The sequence below is a fragment of the Pomacea canaliculata genome, linkage group LG1 (assembly GCF_003073045.1).
Source record: "Pomacea canaliculata isolate SZHN2017 linkage group LG1, ASM307304v1, whole genome shotgun sequence".
NCBI classification, from domain to species: domain Eukaryota; kingdom Metazoa; phylum Mollusca; class Gastropoda; order Architaenioglossa; family Ampullariidae; genus Pomacea; species Pomacea canaliculata.
In genome coordinates, this window is record NC_037590.1 from 4,600,333 (window position 1) to 4,617,160 (window position 16,828).

Below are 16,828 nucleotides of genomic sequence, written 5' to 3' on the forward strand. Positions count from 1 at the left end.
TTAATTTTTTTCTTTTCTCTTTTTTTTTTGTAGGATGCTCTCAGGATCCCTAGCAGACGAATGTTGAGGGACAGCAAGTCACATCCTTTGCTTATGATCACAGCTGGACGTTTCTCTTCCCACATCTTTATCCTCTTTAATGACATGTTTGTACACCTGCAGGTCAGAATACACAGCCAGCTTTCAGTTACATTTGGTTTACATTCATTATATTAATATGTGCACATACACTAAAATGCATCCACATGCATATATGCATTTGTGGAGGCAGACTCACTCACACTCACAGAAAGGAAACCAAAGTAAACATGACTTCTTTTGAAAACAAGAGTGGAAGTAAGTTCTTCTGCAAAATTCAATGAAGTCTTTGAATGAAAGACTGAAATTTCTTCTGATATTTTCTTCTTTTCAGTCAAATAGCCATTCAATTTTCCCTCTGGAAACCACATGGGTAGAAACACCAGTGACAGATTCTGATCAGCAGTAAGTATTTTATTGCTCTTCAATAACATCTGCTTCCCAACTTCAAAACTAAAGAATAGAAACTATATTATTACCAGCATAATTAGACTAATGTTGGGTGCTTAATGTTATTTGCCGTTATCTTATGCCAACAATCATCTTTAAGTTCCCAGTTCTTGATTGCTTTTGTGGTGTTTGAATAATTACTTAGGCTTTCACTTGGTGGGAAATCAGTATACTTATCAGTTTGTGTATATAGGTGCATTCAGTCACATGTGGTTTGCAGGTATGCACGTCCTTTCTTTCCCCAATTATACAGCATTTGATCTTGTTGCAGCCACTCAATAGTCATTATGTCTCCAGAAGACAGACTAGAACTTACTGCATCTTCATCTGCAGAAAAAGTAAGAATGCACATCATATCAACATTTTTCCATTTGTGTGTTCATACTATATGTCATTTCTGTCAGATTATGTGTGCATACTAGCTACTATTTCACTGTGTGGTGTTGCTGCTATGGACTGTTTTCTTAATGGATCGTGTGCACACAATGGACTATTTTCCTATGGTTAATATAATCCTGAAGTAGTTGAAGATTATCGCAAATGAGGGGAATCACAAGATAAACTAATTCTAAAAGACCAAATTTCCTGTCATTGAATACATTGAGAAGTTTCTTGTAGAAAAATGATGCTGCTTTTGTACACAGAATTACTTCCCATGTAGTAGCTGTAGTTCAACACTTGAAAAATTTTATTTAGTGTGCCAGCTGCAGCACAGTGCTTAACATTGTGGCAAGACAGAGTGCTTCTGTTGTATTAATCAAAAGCAAAAATCATCACTTAACACCTTTTAGACCTGTATCATACCATAGTATATATTGCTTTTTTCATTCTTCATCAGGCAGAGTGGGTGATGGCTCTTCATTCAGCCATCAATAAGGTCCTGAGGAGCCAGAAAGATGTTGGCCGCCGTGGCAGCACTGAACGCTTAACACCTCCTCTTGTGCGACATGCAACACATACTTTCATGAAACACCCTCGGTGGAAAGATGGTGTATATGTGGGCACTTTCCTCAGTGGTAAACTTCATGGCCAGTGAGAAAAGCACTTTCTGTATTCTAACCTCTGAAATGTTTTTATAAAATTTGGGGGTATATGAATTTTTTAGACATCAAAATTTCTGCATTGCAAATTAATAAATGAGACCTGGACAGCATATGAAGAACAGATGGATGAGCAACATTACTGACAAGTAATATAAAAGTAGAACCCCATATATAGTAGATGCAAAGTTAACATTAAAAGGTAACAAACACTAAAGATTATTGTATTCATCAGAACATTTGCGTGATTCACTTAAGCCATCACTGGAACTATTCATAGTAAGCAAATGCTGACTGGGAGGTAACTAAAAAAAACTGCTTTCTCACTTTTTTTTTACAAAGAGAGTAGGCAGTATAGAAAAATAATTAAAATTAGCGTGATGATTCTACAACAGGTAGGGAGCATCCTAGTCAGCTCAAGTGTAAAGGGTGATACCTCTTAATGGCAGCTTTGTCTTACACCCTGCTTTCACGTTTCACACTGTCTGCATGCTCCCACACAAGTTATCTATTTCGCTCACATGTGCAAACCAACAACTGACAACACAGTTTCGAAAACCATTAAAATTAATATTATGAAGCAAGAAAATAGAAAAAATAGAACAACTGTACACATATCTTTCAGTAGCAAACAAATACTAAGCTTCATATATTCATATGTAAAAGTACAGGATTCCATTCCTTAGTCAATAGTTCGCAGTTTTCAGAAAACACACTTGCACGCCCCTGGGATGTGACCAGTTTAGTTTCTCATGGAGGAAAATCGCAGTGCCACTCAGACTACTTTCCCCTTGATGGTCTGTAGGGGACAGCGGGCGAGTTAATCTTGTTGCACCATTGTCACTGCTGACAGACCCCTCCTGGCATCAATTCTTGTCTGTGTGCCGCTGCCTCACATCTGTTGCTCCAAGCAATGAATCACAGTGGCAATGATGAGGATGATCTGATGGTTGTCTCCTGCAGATGACAAGAAGTTGGGCCGGTGGTTCAGTGGCAGTCACCAGCCACTGCTTCGCATTGCTTGTTGCCGGCAAGGAATGAGAGTCATGGTGATGCAGTTGAGCAATGTCCATGTACTTCGCTTCTTCACCTGTTTTATACTTTTGCAACACCCTTTGTTTCTTTGAGCAACCCAGATTGCAAGTACCAGCAAGTAGTGATATAGCATTCTGGAAGAATGGGCATCCCTCATTCAGACATGCATGACTAGTTCGTGACAACTAGATTGAAAAGAGAGAACTGTGATAACAAGGAACCAGGCATAGCAGATGATTGTAAACAACAACAAAAAAATTAGGAATGTGTAGATTCTACGCTCTTTGGTGAGTTTAAATTTGAGTTGGCAAGTGGATAGTGGTTAGATTTATTTGCTTATCCATATCTTGATAGTCAGAAGACTACTAAATGTGATGTTTACAGGGGTGAGATTAAATGGTTGGACGGCAGGAGGTACACAGGAAAATTCAAACAAGGTCTTCAGAATGGGTAAGTTTTTTCTTTTTTAAACAAATAGTTTCATTTCAGACAAAAACGTTTGATATCTCATAAAATTTCTGAATAATGATGATCTATCAGTAAAAGTTTATGCACTGCAAAAGAATGGCAATACTTTGTGAGTGCGAAAAATAGAATACACTACAAATTGTATTCGCAAAGACTTTTTGTGTATTCTAACCCCTAAGGAAGACATTATAGTTGCTAACAATACAGTACATTATTTTTTCTACCTTTTAATTTGAAAACTATTTGTATGACGAAAAATATTTGTATGACATTCCTGTCATGTTTCTCACTTGTGGACATTACCCTCTACTGCAGACATGGTGTCTTTGTTATTCCACGAGGCGCAACCAGCAAAGAAAGTCAGGAGGGAAACTGGAAGGATGGGAAACTCAATGGACCAGGACATATCAGGCGAGGAGAATAATTTACGTGTTTTCTTATTTATTGTGCTTTTTTTGGGGATGCAGTCATCTTTAAAGTTTTACATTTAAATATATTTTATGCATTGTCAGTATTGGTGATGTTTGGATATGCATGTGCATGAAATGCCCATGTGTGTGTGTGTGCAATCAAGCATGCACGATAACAGCTACTATTTTTATTTTACATGAATTGGTAATTATTATTTCAAACATGATGAGAGATGACAGTAATGTATGACTTGCCTTCACAAAATGAGTCTTGACTCCAAAATTTGAGCTTTAAAAAATTTCATATAATCAATACAGCCTTAGAGCTTTCTTTTGATACCAAAATTGCCCTTCTAGTTCCAGAATTGAGTGAATTATACTGGTTTGATGTGTGCACACAATGATGGTATTGATGTGTGCAAGTATGATATTGTCCATTTTGAGAAAGGTGGGTTCAAAGTTTTTAATTACTCCCACAAGGTTTTTCCTTAGCAATGTGTGCTTCTAATAGCTCTAACTGTAATACATTTTGCACAGTTTTAAAACACATCAAGCTAATCATAAAAATGTGCATAGCAATGAATATTTGTAAGTTTTTAGTATCATACGCTTCTAGTAAAAGAAACAGCAGTGGAAGAAAAGTGTTACTGCATTCTAATCTGCATGCATCATCATCATCATCATCAAACTCTTCGTGCATCAGGTTGCATATAAGGCCTCGACCAGAGTCCGCCACCGATGTTGATCGGCTGAAACCCGCTCTAGGTGACCCCATATCCAGCCCTTTCCTTTCATCTCCCTTTCCACCGTTCTTCTCCAAGTTCAATCTGCAAAAAAATTTGCATGCATACTCACAGAAAAAAACAACTACAAAATACTCAAACAATTTGTGTCCCCTTTCTCTGTTAAAAAAATTAATTAAGTCATGGTAAACTAACATCTTTGTCAATGTGATCACTGTTCTCTGAAAAGCATTCCCCTCACATTTAGATTTAAAGTCACTGTAATTTTTCTTAACAGTTTTTACTGTTCTGAATTTTGAAGAGTACAGGATTGATAGGAATTAACTAAATCTAATAATTCTTTATTTGTAAGATTTTTTTTTGTTTGGTGCCATTCTCTTGCTTTATGCAGCACTTTGCAAGTGTGAAGAAAGACTCGCAGAAGGAACAAGTTGCCCCCGTCAGATTAATATTTGAATCTGTCATTGCAGAGAGGGAAAATACAGACTGGGCTCTCTGTTAAGGTATAATATGATGGGGTTCTGACAGGGATACAGTAAAAAAAGCCATTCGAATTTTGTCATTTTCTTGTGGAAATCAGGACTGATCGCCATAGGGTACCTTGATTAAAATGTATTTTAAGACCATTTCTCACTCAAGTTTTAACACAACGGTGCATTTCTCAGTTAAGCTTAATGAACTAGAAATTAATTTTTACAAAGAAAAAAAATGAAACTGCTCATAGTTTACCCTTATCACTTTTGTGGGCCTCTGCTACCAACGGGTGCAACAATTAGCACCTGTCACCAATACAGTGAAGGCTGGCTTTCCTGGGTTCAGCTGTCATGACGGGCATGCTTTTCTTTCTCTGCATGTGACATCTGTTAACAGGGCTGGCTGCCATGCTGTAATTTAGCCTTTAGTTGCTGGCTTGGTGTAAAACACCAATTCCCCAACCCCTCTGCTACCACCTTAGGACATTTTGTGGTGGTGGGTCACATGCATTTGTAGCCAACATTTCTGCTAGATGTTTAAAGGATCTAAATAGTTGATTTGGTAAAGTAAATGCTAGTGAAACAAACTAAACATGTGTTATGAATTGTTTGCATTAAGAGAGTGCAGAATGGGATGTTTCAAACATATGAGCAAATGTACAGTCATTGATGTATAGCTGATTCTGATTAAGGTAAGGAGGTCTCATTTTCAAATAAGTAGCTATTGATATGCATTAAATCACAATAATGGATGCTAATGAAAAATGCTTAGATAAAACAAAGAGTATTTAAGTGCTAATGTAGGTTTTATGTGTTTGCTTAGGTATGCCAATGGTGATGAATACAAAGGCCACTTCAAAGATGGTGAGCGTTTTGGACATGGAGTGCTGAAGCAGGGCCGTCATTTGTCTTCTTCTGCCAGCATTTATGTTGGAGAGTGGCTGGATGATCGTCGGCATGGATATGGAGTCCAGGATGATATTTTAAAAGGTGTTATTTTCAGCTGTGGACAGCAACAGTCTTTATATGAACTAGAGATTTGCTGTTCACTGATTTAGAGTATATGCTTCATTTCGTTTTGTTGCTTAAAATTGTGAACAGGAATAAAGATTAAAGTAAACTGTGTTTTTCTGTTTGCTGTGAAAGGGGAGAAATACATGGGTCAGTGGGTGGAAGATCATCGCCATGGTAGTGGCATCATTGTGACCTTGGATGGAATGTACTTTGAAGGCAACTTTTACATCGACAAGTTGATGGTGAGTCCATATATTGATAGTGTTTTGCATTAAAAGATAGCTGTAAATTTGTTGTAAATTGTTTTCACCTTTGATCCTGTCTTCCAGATCTTAAAAGATGAGAAAACAAAATTTTGGGAGTAAATTTTCTTTCTTCAAGACACTCCTATGGTCTTGTCATCTGGTACAGTCAAAGAAGAAATATATGATCCTGCTTCCTGTCAACCTAATGAAACTTATTTGGATAGGTAAAGCCATATAATATTTTGTTTGGTTTTTTCCCCCCAAATTTGTGTGCAGGGTTTTGGCCTGATGCTTACTGATGACAACAGCTGTTATGAGGGAGAGTTCCAAGACATAACACAATTAGCTGGAAAAGTAGGTCATTTAATCCTTTAAAATTTATTTATAACAAACCTTTCACAAATTTTCATCTTGAAGCATTAGAATCACTTCAAATTTTTTAGGAGGAAGCTACTGTTTTTTTATTTCATGGATCCATGTTCTGTTCTTTGTCCAGCTCATATCCAGTCATCTTAAAGTCATAATAGTAAAAGTCTTTTATCAGAATGAAACCTACTTTTTACCTACATCCTAGATCCATGTGGCAGAAAATCTGTTCATTATCCTCATCTATGTGATGGCAAGTCACATATTACTGCCATCTCTCATCCTTGTGAATTATCCACCAAACCACATGAATGTTCTTCTGTTACACATGCAGGGTACCCTAACACTGCCTACCGGAGACAAGCTTGATGGGACATTCAATGGTTCTTGGAATGAGGGTCTCAAAGTCAATGGCACTTTTATTAAGTGCACCAGTACCACTCCTGAGCGGCGCTCACAGTTTTCTCAAGGTATCAAGTCGAGGTGAGCCAGGCTTCATTTTGTCTTAAATCTCTGATCTCTTTTGTCTTCATCCTTTTGCTTAATATTTTTGTATTAATATTTTGTGTGCATCAGCATATCCCATCTTATATCTTACAACTATTTTAAACAATGGTTAGGGTATCTGTGATAGATAACTGGGCTTCCTACTGGACATAATTTGGTTTTTGTACACTTCTAGACTTGTCAATTTCTTCGTTGTCTGTGACAGATACTATGGACAACTTTCAGTTAAGGCAGATCAGAAATGGGAAGATATTTTTCGGCACTGTTACGCAACTCTTGGCCATGACATAGATGGGCGAACAAACACAGCTAAAGCATGGGAGGTCGTGGCTGTTGCTTTGTCAAGTGGCAAGAAACAGCTTAAAGAGATGCAACAAAAGTGAGTCTCTTATTTTCACCTATGCCAGGTCTTTGAGAGTTCAAGTATGGAATGCCACTGTAGATGGGTGTCATGAACCAGTTCAAGGCCAGAACAATAGGGCCGAGTCCGGGTAGGTAATTATAGGTGGGCAGCGGTCAGTGAAAGTGGACAGTAAAGGGAAGCCTTTCTGTCCATTTTTACAACTTGACAGGTCGCCTTGATTGATGGAGGTGATCAAGGCCCAGGGGGGGTGAGAGGTGAGATGTAGCAGTTTAAGGGTATGATGCAGTGGGCAGTAATTTCGCTTAGTGTTAGATCGATAGCATCAGGGCCGGGTAGATTTGGTTTCAAGAGTCACATGTTTAGATGAGTTAATAGTTTAGGGTAGAAGTTTAGTCGTGGCCTTTTCCCTATACACCAGCAGGTACTGCTGTCTCTGAGTGTTGTACTTGCAGTCTGGGACTTTGGAGAGTGAGGAAGGGGTCTCCGGACTCAGCCACTAAGTGTATCAGGCTGTGAGGAAAGTGTGTTTTTTACTTTGTTTCAATTTTGGGTGTAGCGAGCCAGTAGAAGTGTCCCCTTTCCCCTTGGGCAATTTAGGCCCACCCTTCTCCCCACCTCATCCATCACAATGGGAAAGATATCGCCAGGGAAATATTCCATCATTTAAGGGATTAGACTATTTCTTCTACACCAGATGATATGACCATAGAAGAGAAAGGTTACACTAGTTCTTTTAACCAATCAAATATATCTCCCTGACAGTGAGCTAGTACATGCCTAGCATTCAGGGTGTTCCGCTGGTCAGATGAGCAACGGCTCTCTGACTGCTATAAAGGCAAAGGCAAATCCAGTGCAGCAGTTTTTTTTTATGGTTATGGTGGTGCTCACTGGCTCTACTTTGACCATGTACTACTCTCGCCCACCTTGGTGTCCTGTGCTCAGTTTTCTACAAACGTTTGTTGGTTGGTGCCACCTGTGCTACTGTGTTTTCATGCACTTATACATCCTGTTATTTAATACAACTTTGGAGCTATTTTAATCTGAAATTCATGGCAAAACAGAGATAGTTGGCATAAGCTAGTTTGATGAAAGCATTCTGCATTCTCTACTTTGTATCTTATTTAGGTCAACAACAAAATCAAAGATACAGGTAGCAGGACTGGAACAGCTGGAGACCATTCCACACCAGGGTGGAGGTATCCTGACCACAGAGTCTTTCTTAGCAATCAGCAACTATCTTAGAAGGGTGAGTCCTCAATATTGTTATATGGCCTTGAAAATATTTTTTCATCAAAAGACACATGGTTTAATTTTTTTGATGCTCAGATTGTCTTATGTAAATCTTAGATCAGCATTGCAGCTTGTGACTTAACTTGTACTGGATCTGCCATATGCAGGCTTTTGACACAACCTACCACCCACTGGGTCAGCTAATGGAGAACCTGGTGGATGTGTTTCGAGCTGCTTATGTAGGTGTTGGAGCTCACCCAAGATTGTTACAGCCTGCAGTCAATGAAGTGAGGTCATATATCCGCCGCATATACCGAGTGGTCAGGTTGGTAACAGATGTGTCTGTTCACTTTTCTGAATCTGTTGTGTCTTTGAATTTACCAGATAACATAATCACCAGAGTGTTGAGGCTGTTTTGTGTTACCCTCAACCATGTATGTTATTCTGTCTAAGCACTATTCTAGATGGTACCTATGATCAGCCTGCATGTGTTCTCTCAATGAACCAATCTTTGCTTTATAGCTAAGGTTGACAATCTTGTGCCAGCTTCTATTCTTTGTATGATTTGCCCCAACTGTTCTTTGCAAAAGGATTGCTGGCACGATGTAACGCACAGACAAAAAGATCTTTGCAAAAGGATGTGTTTGGCTTGCGTTGTTGTGTTGCTGTGGTTTCAGAGATTGGCGTTTGTTTTTTTTTTTGTGCCAGGGATTTTTTGTTATCTTTGAGGGAATGTCCTCTTTCATTCTGAATCTTTTACTGGTTATAACAGTTAGCACACATCAAGGTATTTTCAATCTAATTTAGCTGCTTTAAAGTGCAGCTTAGTGTTTGGAATAGCCTTTCTGTATAATTTTCTATCAGCATAATCACTTTAGACCTTATTAAATATTTAATATTATTAAATAGAAGATATCATGCCTTTGTGTCTGTTAATAAAATACTCAAGTGCATTAAGGTTTTCTTTTAATTGTTAAAAACAAAATTTCAGCATAATGACTTTTTGACATTACAGTTTCCATGTCCTTATAAAAGCTCTTTAAATTTGAACCTTTTTTTGGAAAATGCAGAGCATAATGACAAATTTATGGATAGATCTGTCAACTTATTTTGAACTATTTCCTTCATACTGTTACCAAAGGATCCTCTTCCCAGAACTACCTGTGAGTGGAGCTCCCCTACACATTTACCCCAAAGATTTTAAACATGCACCTATTTCCACCAGTACAGAGGAGGTCAATGAGTTTCTCCAGCAACACAGTGAGCAAGACTTCATTGGGTAAGTTCTTTCATGGTAAGCAGTGAGGTGATTTTTTATTTTATTTTCATTCCGTAATTTTCCTGAGCTTTTTGTGGTTTACTTACAAACAGATGTATTAAAAATGGAGAAGGCTACTCAGAAATATACACAAGAACAGACGCTAAGAGTTATTGTAAGATTTATTTGATAAAATGTTTTAAAATATGTATAATGAATTCTCAAACCTGATACACAGCTTTCAAGAATACCTTTTTGAGATAGTGGGGAAAAGAGAATTTTGTTTAATGCTTTTTGTAAGGAAAGATTGCTGAAAGAGTTTTGGAAATGATTTTTATGCATGCAGAGAGATTGTGACTGCTTCTGGACTGCTCTACCCAATCCTGCTGCCCAAAATCTACCCATCTTTGTTTGATCTCTATGCCCTTTACAATGATAAGGATGATGAAAGATACTGGGAGCGTATCACCAGGCTTAATCGTCAGGGTGATATGGCCCTGATGGCATACTTAGGGATTGACCAGTAAGTACAACACTTGATCCTATTAGAGTGCATAAGATGCCAACCTGCAGGATTAATAGTTTGAGTGGGAAAACATGTTCTACCTCCTATGGTGGCATTTTTTTGGTATATTTGTCTTTTGCTCAGTCAGCTTTTGTCATATTGTTTGAGTAACAAATAATTAAAATATACAGCTATTTTATTAATGAATTTGATTTGAATAGTTTAATTTCTTTTCTTTTTTTTTTAAAGAAAGTTCTGGTTGATGGATGATATTCTCCTTGAAGACAAAAGTCAGGTGAGGTCATAAAATTTGTTGTAACAGTCATAGAAGTAGTTAAAAGTTAGTAATGAAACAGAAAATTACTGTTCATGTTATGTTTTCGTAAAAACAAATGGCATGAGAATGCTGCTGTGCTATTGGACAAAGTCCAGTATTTAAGATAAAAGTCAGGTGATGCCATAAAATTTGTTATGGTACTTACAGAAATAGTTCAAAATTAGTAGTAAAACCAAAAATTACTGTTCACATTTTCTTTAAAACACAAACGAACCAACAGCAATAATACTCCTGTGCTGTTGGACAAACCCCAGTATGTTAGCAAATCCTTCCCTAACCTTTACAAAATGTTAGTTTAGAAATAAAGCTTGCTTCTTTTTGGGATCATTAAGATACCTGTGATTTCTTCTATTACTGTATTTGCACAAAATTAGTAGGATTTTGCTTGGCATCACTAGATTCTGTTGTTTTTTTGCCTTTTAGAAGCTGTCCAGTACAAAAGATGTGTGTTATGCCTCTGCAGTCGATGCTCTTCAACAGCTTAGGTGATTGCAACCTTTATTTCACAGAGCATGTTTTTTCTTCATTGAAAATAGCTGAAGTGGTAAACACTATTATGTGTGTGTCCTTATGATGAAGTGCTATTACTCATATATATGCGTTATAATATTAAAAACTGCAGTGGCTACAGCCATATTTATTAAATCATAATTGTGGTTATGTTCACAGGGATACATGCTTAAACTCATTTATATACATGTAAGCACTCTGCTTTTGTACACATGCACCATGCATATTGCACTGTTCTTTCTTTGTCTTATCTCCTCTCTGGGACAAAATTCATTCTGCTAAAGATTTTTTCTTTTCAGCACTGCATTCAGTCCCTTGGAGAAACTGCTGGTGATTGAGAAGACCTTTAATGAAATTACTCAGGTACTTTGTCTACAGAATACTTTAGGTCTATGGTATAATGACTAAAATATATACAGATGATGCATAAATCTTTCAGCTAAAGATTAAGATGTTAAACATTGTTAAAATTTCAAAAATTAGATAGTGCCATAAAAAAGAGCAGACTAGACATCAAGTTTCTCTAAACATGAAAAAAACAAACCCACTGCTTTTCTAGTGTGGAAAGACATGTGCTTTCTCTGACATTTCACACCTAGTGGAGCATAGGAGTTAAGCCATTTGTTTGCACACAGTGTTAAAGCTGCAAGTATCATGTTCATCCTTAACACGAATGTCCGTCCATGTCCATTGTTACAGCAGACATAGATGAAAATTTTTTTTTTCTTAAGTTACCAATTTTTGTATGTAGTCCAATTTGATCTGGGTAGTTTTTAAATAATTTGTCATCTGCTGTCACCAAATTGCATGAAACATTACTGACGCTTTATTTCACAGACAGTCCAAGCTACCATGAGCAACCAAATCGTATGGTGCATGGATGACCTGTTCCCCATTTTCCAGTTTGTGGTGGTAAGAGCCAAAATTCACCATCTGGGAGCAGAAATAAATATGGTCGATGACCTGATGGAGCTGCACATGGAACATGGGGAGTTAGGCATAATGTTCACAACACTCAAGGCATGATTTTTCTGTTTGATCTAGACTAATAAATGATCATCTCAGTTTTTGAAAAAGTGTTATTGAAGGTTTTTTAAATATGAGACATTAATTTTAGAGCAAAATAAAGTAAAAACTTGTAGTCTGATTTGTATAGGTTTTGTGTTAGCAATTTTATGCATTACTTTGTCCATGGTAAAATTTTTCATCAGTGTGTATTATCTGATGTCTATGAGCATTATATTCTGTTATTCTTACATCATTTTAATAGTTTCAGGTGATGTATTACAGTATTAAAGTAAACTTTAATTTTGTTTCAGAGTTGTGTCATTTTCTTGATTATTCTTATTTATTTCCTGCGCTTGTGTTACTGGACTGGTTAGTGTGTTCCACCACAATATTTTTACCCATGTTCTTGTTGGTCTTTTATCTTTAAGATTAACATTTGATTAACCATTCTTCTATTCTCAGGCATGCTACTTCCAGATCCAGAATGAGAAAATGCCTCAGCATTAATGAAGAACTCTATACATGCCAGAAGTCCAGACCTCAGCCATATAATATTGTGTGCGTGTGTGAGAGAGAGCAAGAGAGGTGGGCAGGAGGAGAAAGAAAGATTATGTGTAAGTCAAAGTAGAAAACCAGACATTTATGGAAAAGTTTAGAAGTGTTAGACATTCCCAGAAAGGATATTTTTTCTGTTTTATTTCAAAATAGCTTAGACTTTCAGTGTCTTGTTAAAAGTATTTGCAAGTGAGTCTAGATAGATTCATATTGTCTATAAGCATTTTGCTTTAGGAAAAATGAGTAAAGGGCTTGATTGACCTTCATGAATTGACCATATTCATTAGAAAAACTCAGTCTTAAATAAATGATCATGCATACCTTTAGACATATGCAGGCTCATGGTGGTGAATGTGCATTTGTGTTTGTACACACTGATCATTCAATGCCTGTTTGTGTTTTGGTTATTGATTCCTGTTTGTATGACTTGTAAATGGTGTAGTAATAAGAGTAAAACACTATTGTTTTTTTATTTGTTCATTTGTTTGTGTGACTTTGATCTCAGTAATTCCTTATTGTGTTTTGGAGATACTGATCAGTTTTCAGTATCTTATCACTTCTTTGATCTACATTAATTAAAAACACCTTATGGTAACATAAAATTTTCAAAAATAGTTTCCAGATGTTTTTCTGAACAGCTTTTTTAAAGTACTAGACCAGACTTTTCTATGGAAGTCTAGGACTTAAAGATTACAAGGAGTGTATGGTTTTCTGCTTTGACTATGACATGCAAAGCCAACAGTTGTGAAACATTTAGGCATAATGCCATTGTGATCATGAATATTCCTATACAAAGCAGAAAATATTTTCAAGGTGATGGGCTGAATTCTTGCAGTGGACAATTTTTCTCTGTTGTACAAAAAATGTTTGGAAATGAGTGCTTTTGGATGTATGGTAAAATTGGCATTCTAATTAGTGTATTTCAAAAGCTTGCAAAAACAGCAAGCCAGATTGCTAGCATGACAAAAGTTGTCCTTCCCTGTATTCTCTTCTGCCCCATGATGTTTGTGACAATTATAAATATGTTAAAGGCTAAATCATTTTTTAATGTCTTAAATTCCTGTCTGTATACAAGCTTACATAGATCATGAAATTGTGTTTTAAATGTAAATATTTATCAGAACAGCTTACATAAATCATGAAATTGTGTTTTAAATGTAAATATTTGTCTGAACAGCTTACATAAAACATGAAATTGTGTTTTAAATGTAAACATTTGTCAGTTTGACAAACAAAAGTCATTTTTTCAACGTCATAATCACTGTTGTTAGTTAATCCTTTTGTCCTCATACTTTTATGACACTGTTTTTTGGGGCATTGCAATGAAACTTTTCCTCCCACAAAGCAGTGACAACCTACATGATTATGTCCATCAAAGTTGAAATATTTCATATTTGGATAAGTAAACGAGATATTAGTTTATGTTAAATATGCTTAGTCTGCTTTCTCCTGTAAAGAATGTTGCAAAATACAGTCTGTGATAGTGTGGTTGTATAAATATTCAAGCATTTTTTGTGCACTATGAAAAGTTTCTTTAACTAAAGCTTTGTCTATGCAAGCAGCTGCACCAATGCCAAATACAGCTATAGGTTAGTGTAAATGTGAACATTTTCAGGCATTGTATGAGCTGAAATTGACATCTTTTAAAACATGTAAATTCTTTGGAATTCTTTGTAGGACAATGGTAGCATCTACTGATTTTTTTTACAGGTATTTGCACCATATGAACTGAAATTCTGGAATAACTTAATCCAGAATGTGCATGCCTTGATAATTGTACATTTGAAACAATTTTTATTTTACTGCTTTGTTATATTTATCCTGACTGCACTCATTCAGTTACAGTTAAGTGAGGGCAATTATTTGCAACCTGCAGGGGCAACACAAGGAAGAACATATTGTTTCCAAAGTTATATGGTCTGGTGTCCATACCATGCATTTGTTGTTTTATACTTGGAGCCATTGTAACCAACATGTCAGTCCCTGATGGCTACGTAGGGGTGGGCTAGTCATACAAGAACACAATAAAGATGGTAATTGCCACATAACTGTAGATTTTATTCACAGTCTTACTCGGTGAGTGGCCTGCTGTCTCTCCACTCTCACTTTCAAAATCAAAAAGCCCCTCTCAACTCTCAAGCTACACTACTTATTCTCTCCCAGTCGAACGTTCCACAACCATCCACCCTCTTTTTCCATAGTCTTGTCCCGACCTTTCCCAGCTCCCCCGTGGCGCCTGTGGACACACCAACCCTGCCCTGTCTGGTCATTGTCTCCCCAAATGGCTCAGTCAACTGTGTAATTTCTGGTGTAACAATTGGCCCAGTTGCCAGTAGCCGTAGGTGGGCAGCTCAAGGCTGGCTATTACTCATGCAACTGATGTGAGAAAGGGACAGTCCTGCGAAGCTGTTTGACCTCTACCCTATACAAATAAAGATAAAACTTAGTACACTACTAGAGTGCTACACCATAATTATAAAGCAATAGCAGAGATGCCTTAATAAAGTTTGGGAATCACATTATAACTTTGAGAACCAGACACTTTTCCTTGAATTCACGATCCCTGGAAAAGGGACTTACTCTTGTTTCCAGGCCCCAGGAGTTTTGTCAGGAGGATGGTGGCGGGATGATTAAGGTAGTTACATATCATTTTGTTGGCTTTTGCATTTGTGTTTAATACAAAGTGATCACTCTTAAACATCAATTTTAATATCACTATTGGAAATGGTGTGTGCTATATGCTGTATATGCAGAGTTGATTGATCTTCATTGTAGTAAAGTTAGTACAGTTTCTTTTTTGTAAATTCTATCCATTAATCCTCCTCTTTGGTTAAAAAAATTCTTTGCCTGAAAATGATTACTGTGGATGTTTACCACTAGAACTAGAGTATCAGTGGCTGAAAATCTTGAACATTTTTTTTGAAAAGGTACCCCTTCATCACTTCAGGAGTGATACTATAGTGAGAAAATAAAATCCTTTGATAGAAATAGCTTCATCTTTTCTGATTGCACAATTGTATGATCTCCTGAAAAATGTTTGACGAGGTAGGATTTAGTGAATAGTGTGAAGCCAATTTACTGGTCATTCCCTGCCATCCTGCCAAAAGAGTAAGAGGGTTTTTGTGAATGATGGAAGCCTGGTTCTCATGCATATATTGTCTTTTGGCTTTATAGACTGTAGAGTGCTATGATAATAGAGGGCAAAGTGCAAATCGGTGAGTCACAAACACAAGCGACTAGTTTTCCTTTAAAGCTGTCCCATTGCAATCAAACTATAAGCGATAATTTACAAATATTGTTCTATTAAAGAAATAACTTCTAGCAAGGTTATTGCCTCATTACTACTGTTTTGCTACACAGTATGTTGTACAATATGGCAGACGGTCATTTTATATTTATCACTGTTTACAAGCAACAGTACTAAGCATTTTTCTTATTCCATTCAGTAATTGATGTCAGTGTTGTGAAACATTTGTTCCAATAATGTGATGTGCATATTATCAAGTACTGCTGCTGGTTAAAGGTTGGATGCCTGAAAAACTCAAATGTCTACATTTTTACTATACCTTCGCAAATCGGCTGATACATTTGTTGCCATGTTTGGAAATTCAGATTATGAATCTTCCCCTCTCTTCCTGGGGTAATATAAAATGAGGTTGGCATCAGTGGTCACAGTCTTTCATGCCCCCACCCACACTGTTCCAAGAAAGGTCACACCACAAATTGTTAACCCATTCAAGTTATGAAGATGTCAGTGATCTACAAATGGGCCACTGGTAACATCTTTTAATAGGCAACATAAACATTAAAATAAAGATGCTTTGGGAAAAATAGTCAGCCACATTAAACTTTATTAGAGGGGTATTTTTTTTCATTTTCCTCATTTTATCAGAGTGCGCACTTTCTTGATGCATCATTAAAAACTTTCTGGTAGTCAATTAAGTGTTCTTTGCAGTTTTTGTACATTTGCTTGTGAAGTCTTGCTAGGACTATGGGTTGTGTTTCTATTGTTTTTTTCTTTTTTCTAAGTCTCAGATGACTGAATCCACTTGCAAATGATACAAATCCAATGCATTTTCCTGTGTGAGATGTCAGTTGCTAATGATGTGTTAATAATCCCAACATTTGTCTTTTTGTGTAATGCATAAGGTGAAGGCTATAGAATATGTGATACTTTTAAACATTAAGTAGAAATCATCTGGTGGAAATTTAAAATAAAGTTTCAAGTATTC

General features: G+C 36.7%; 1 protein-coding gene across 1 annotated transcript in view; it reads left to right on the plus strand.

Annotated features, from left to right (window-relative positions):
- The window catches only part of LOC112557000 (alsin-like), a 35,689-nt gene extending 18,861 nt beyond the window's left edge, over positions 1–16,828 (plus strand). Inside the window, 20 exon segments of the mRNA XM_025226558.1 lie at positions 34–162; positions 413–483; positions 800–866; positions 1,367–1,560; positions 2,988–3,053; positions 3,387–3,482; positions 5,521–5,687; positions 5,844–5,953; positions 6,233–6,310; positions 6,657–6,805; positions 7,035–7,208; positions 8,319–8,439; positions 8,591–8,748; positions 9,565–9,702; positions 10,028–10,204; positions 10,436–10,481; positions 10,947–11,008; positions 11,333–11,396; positions 11,871–12,053; positions 12,504–16,828. Coding sequence (XP_025082343.1) covers positions 34–162; positions 413–483; positions 800–866; positions 1,367–1,560; positions 2,988–3,053; positions 3,387–3,482; positions 5,521–5,687; positions 5,844–5,953; positions 6,233–6,310; positions 6,657–6,805; positions 7,035–7,208; positions 8,319–8,439; positions 8,591–8,748; positions 9,565–9,702; positions 10,028–10,204; positions 10,436–10,481; positions 10,947–11,008; positions 11,333–11,396; positions 11,871–12,053; positions 12,504–12,548 — 2,295 coding nt within the window. The 3' untranslated portion in view covers positions 12,549–16,828.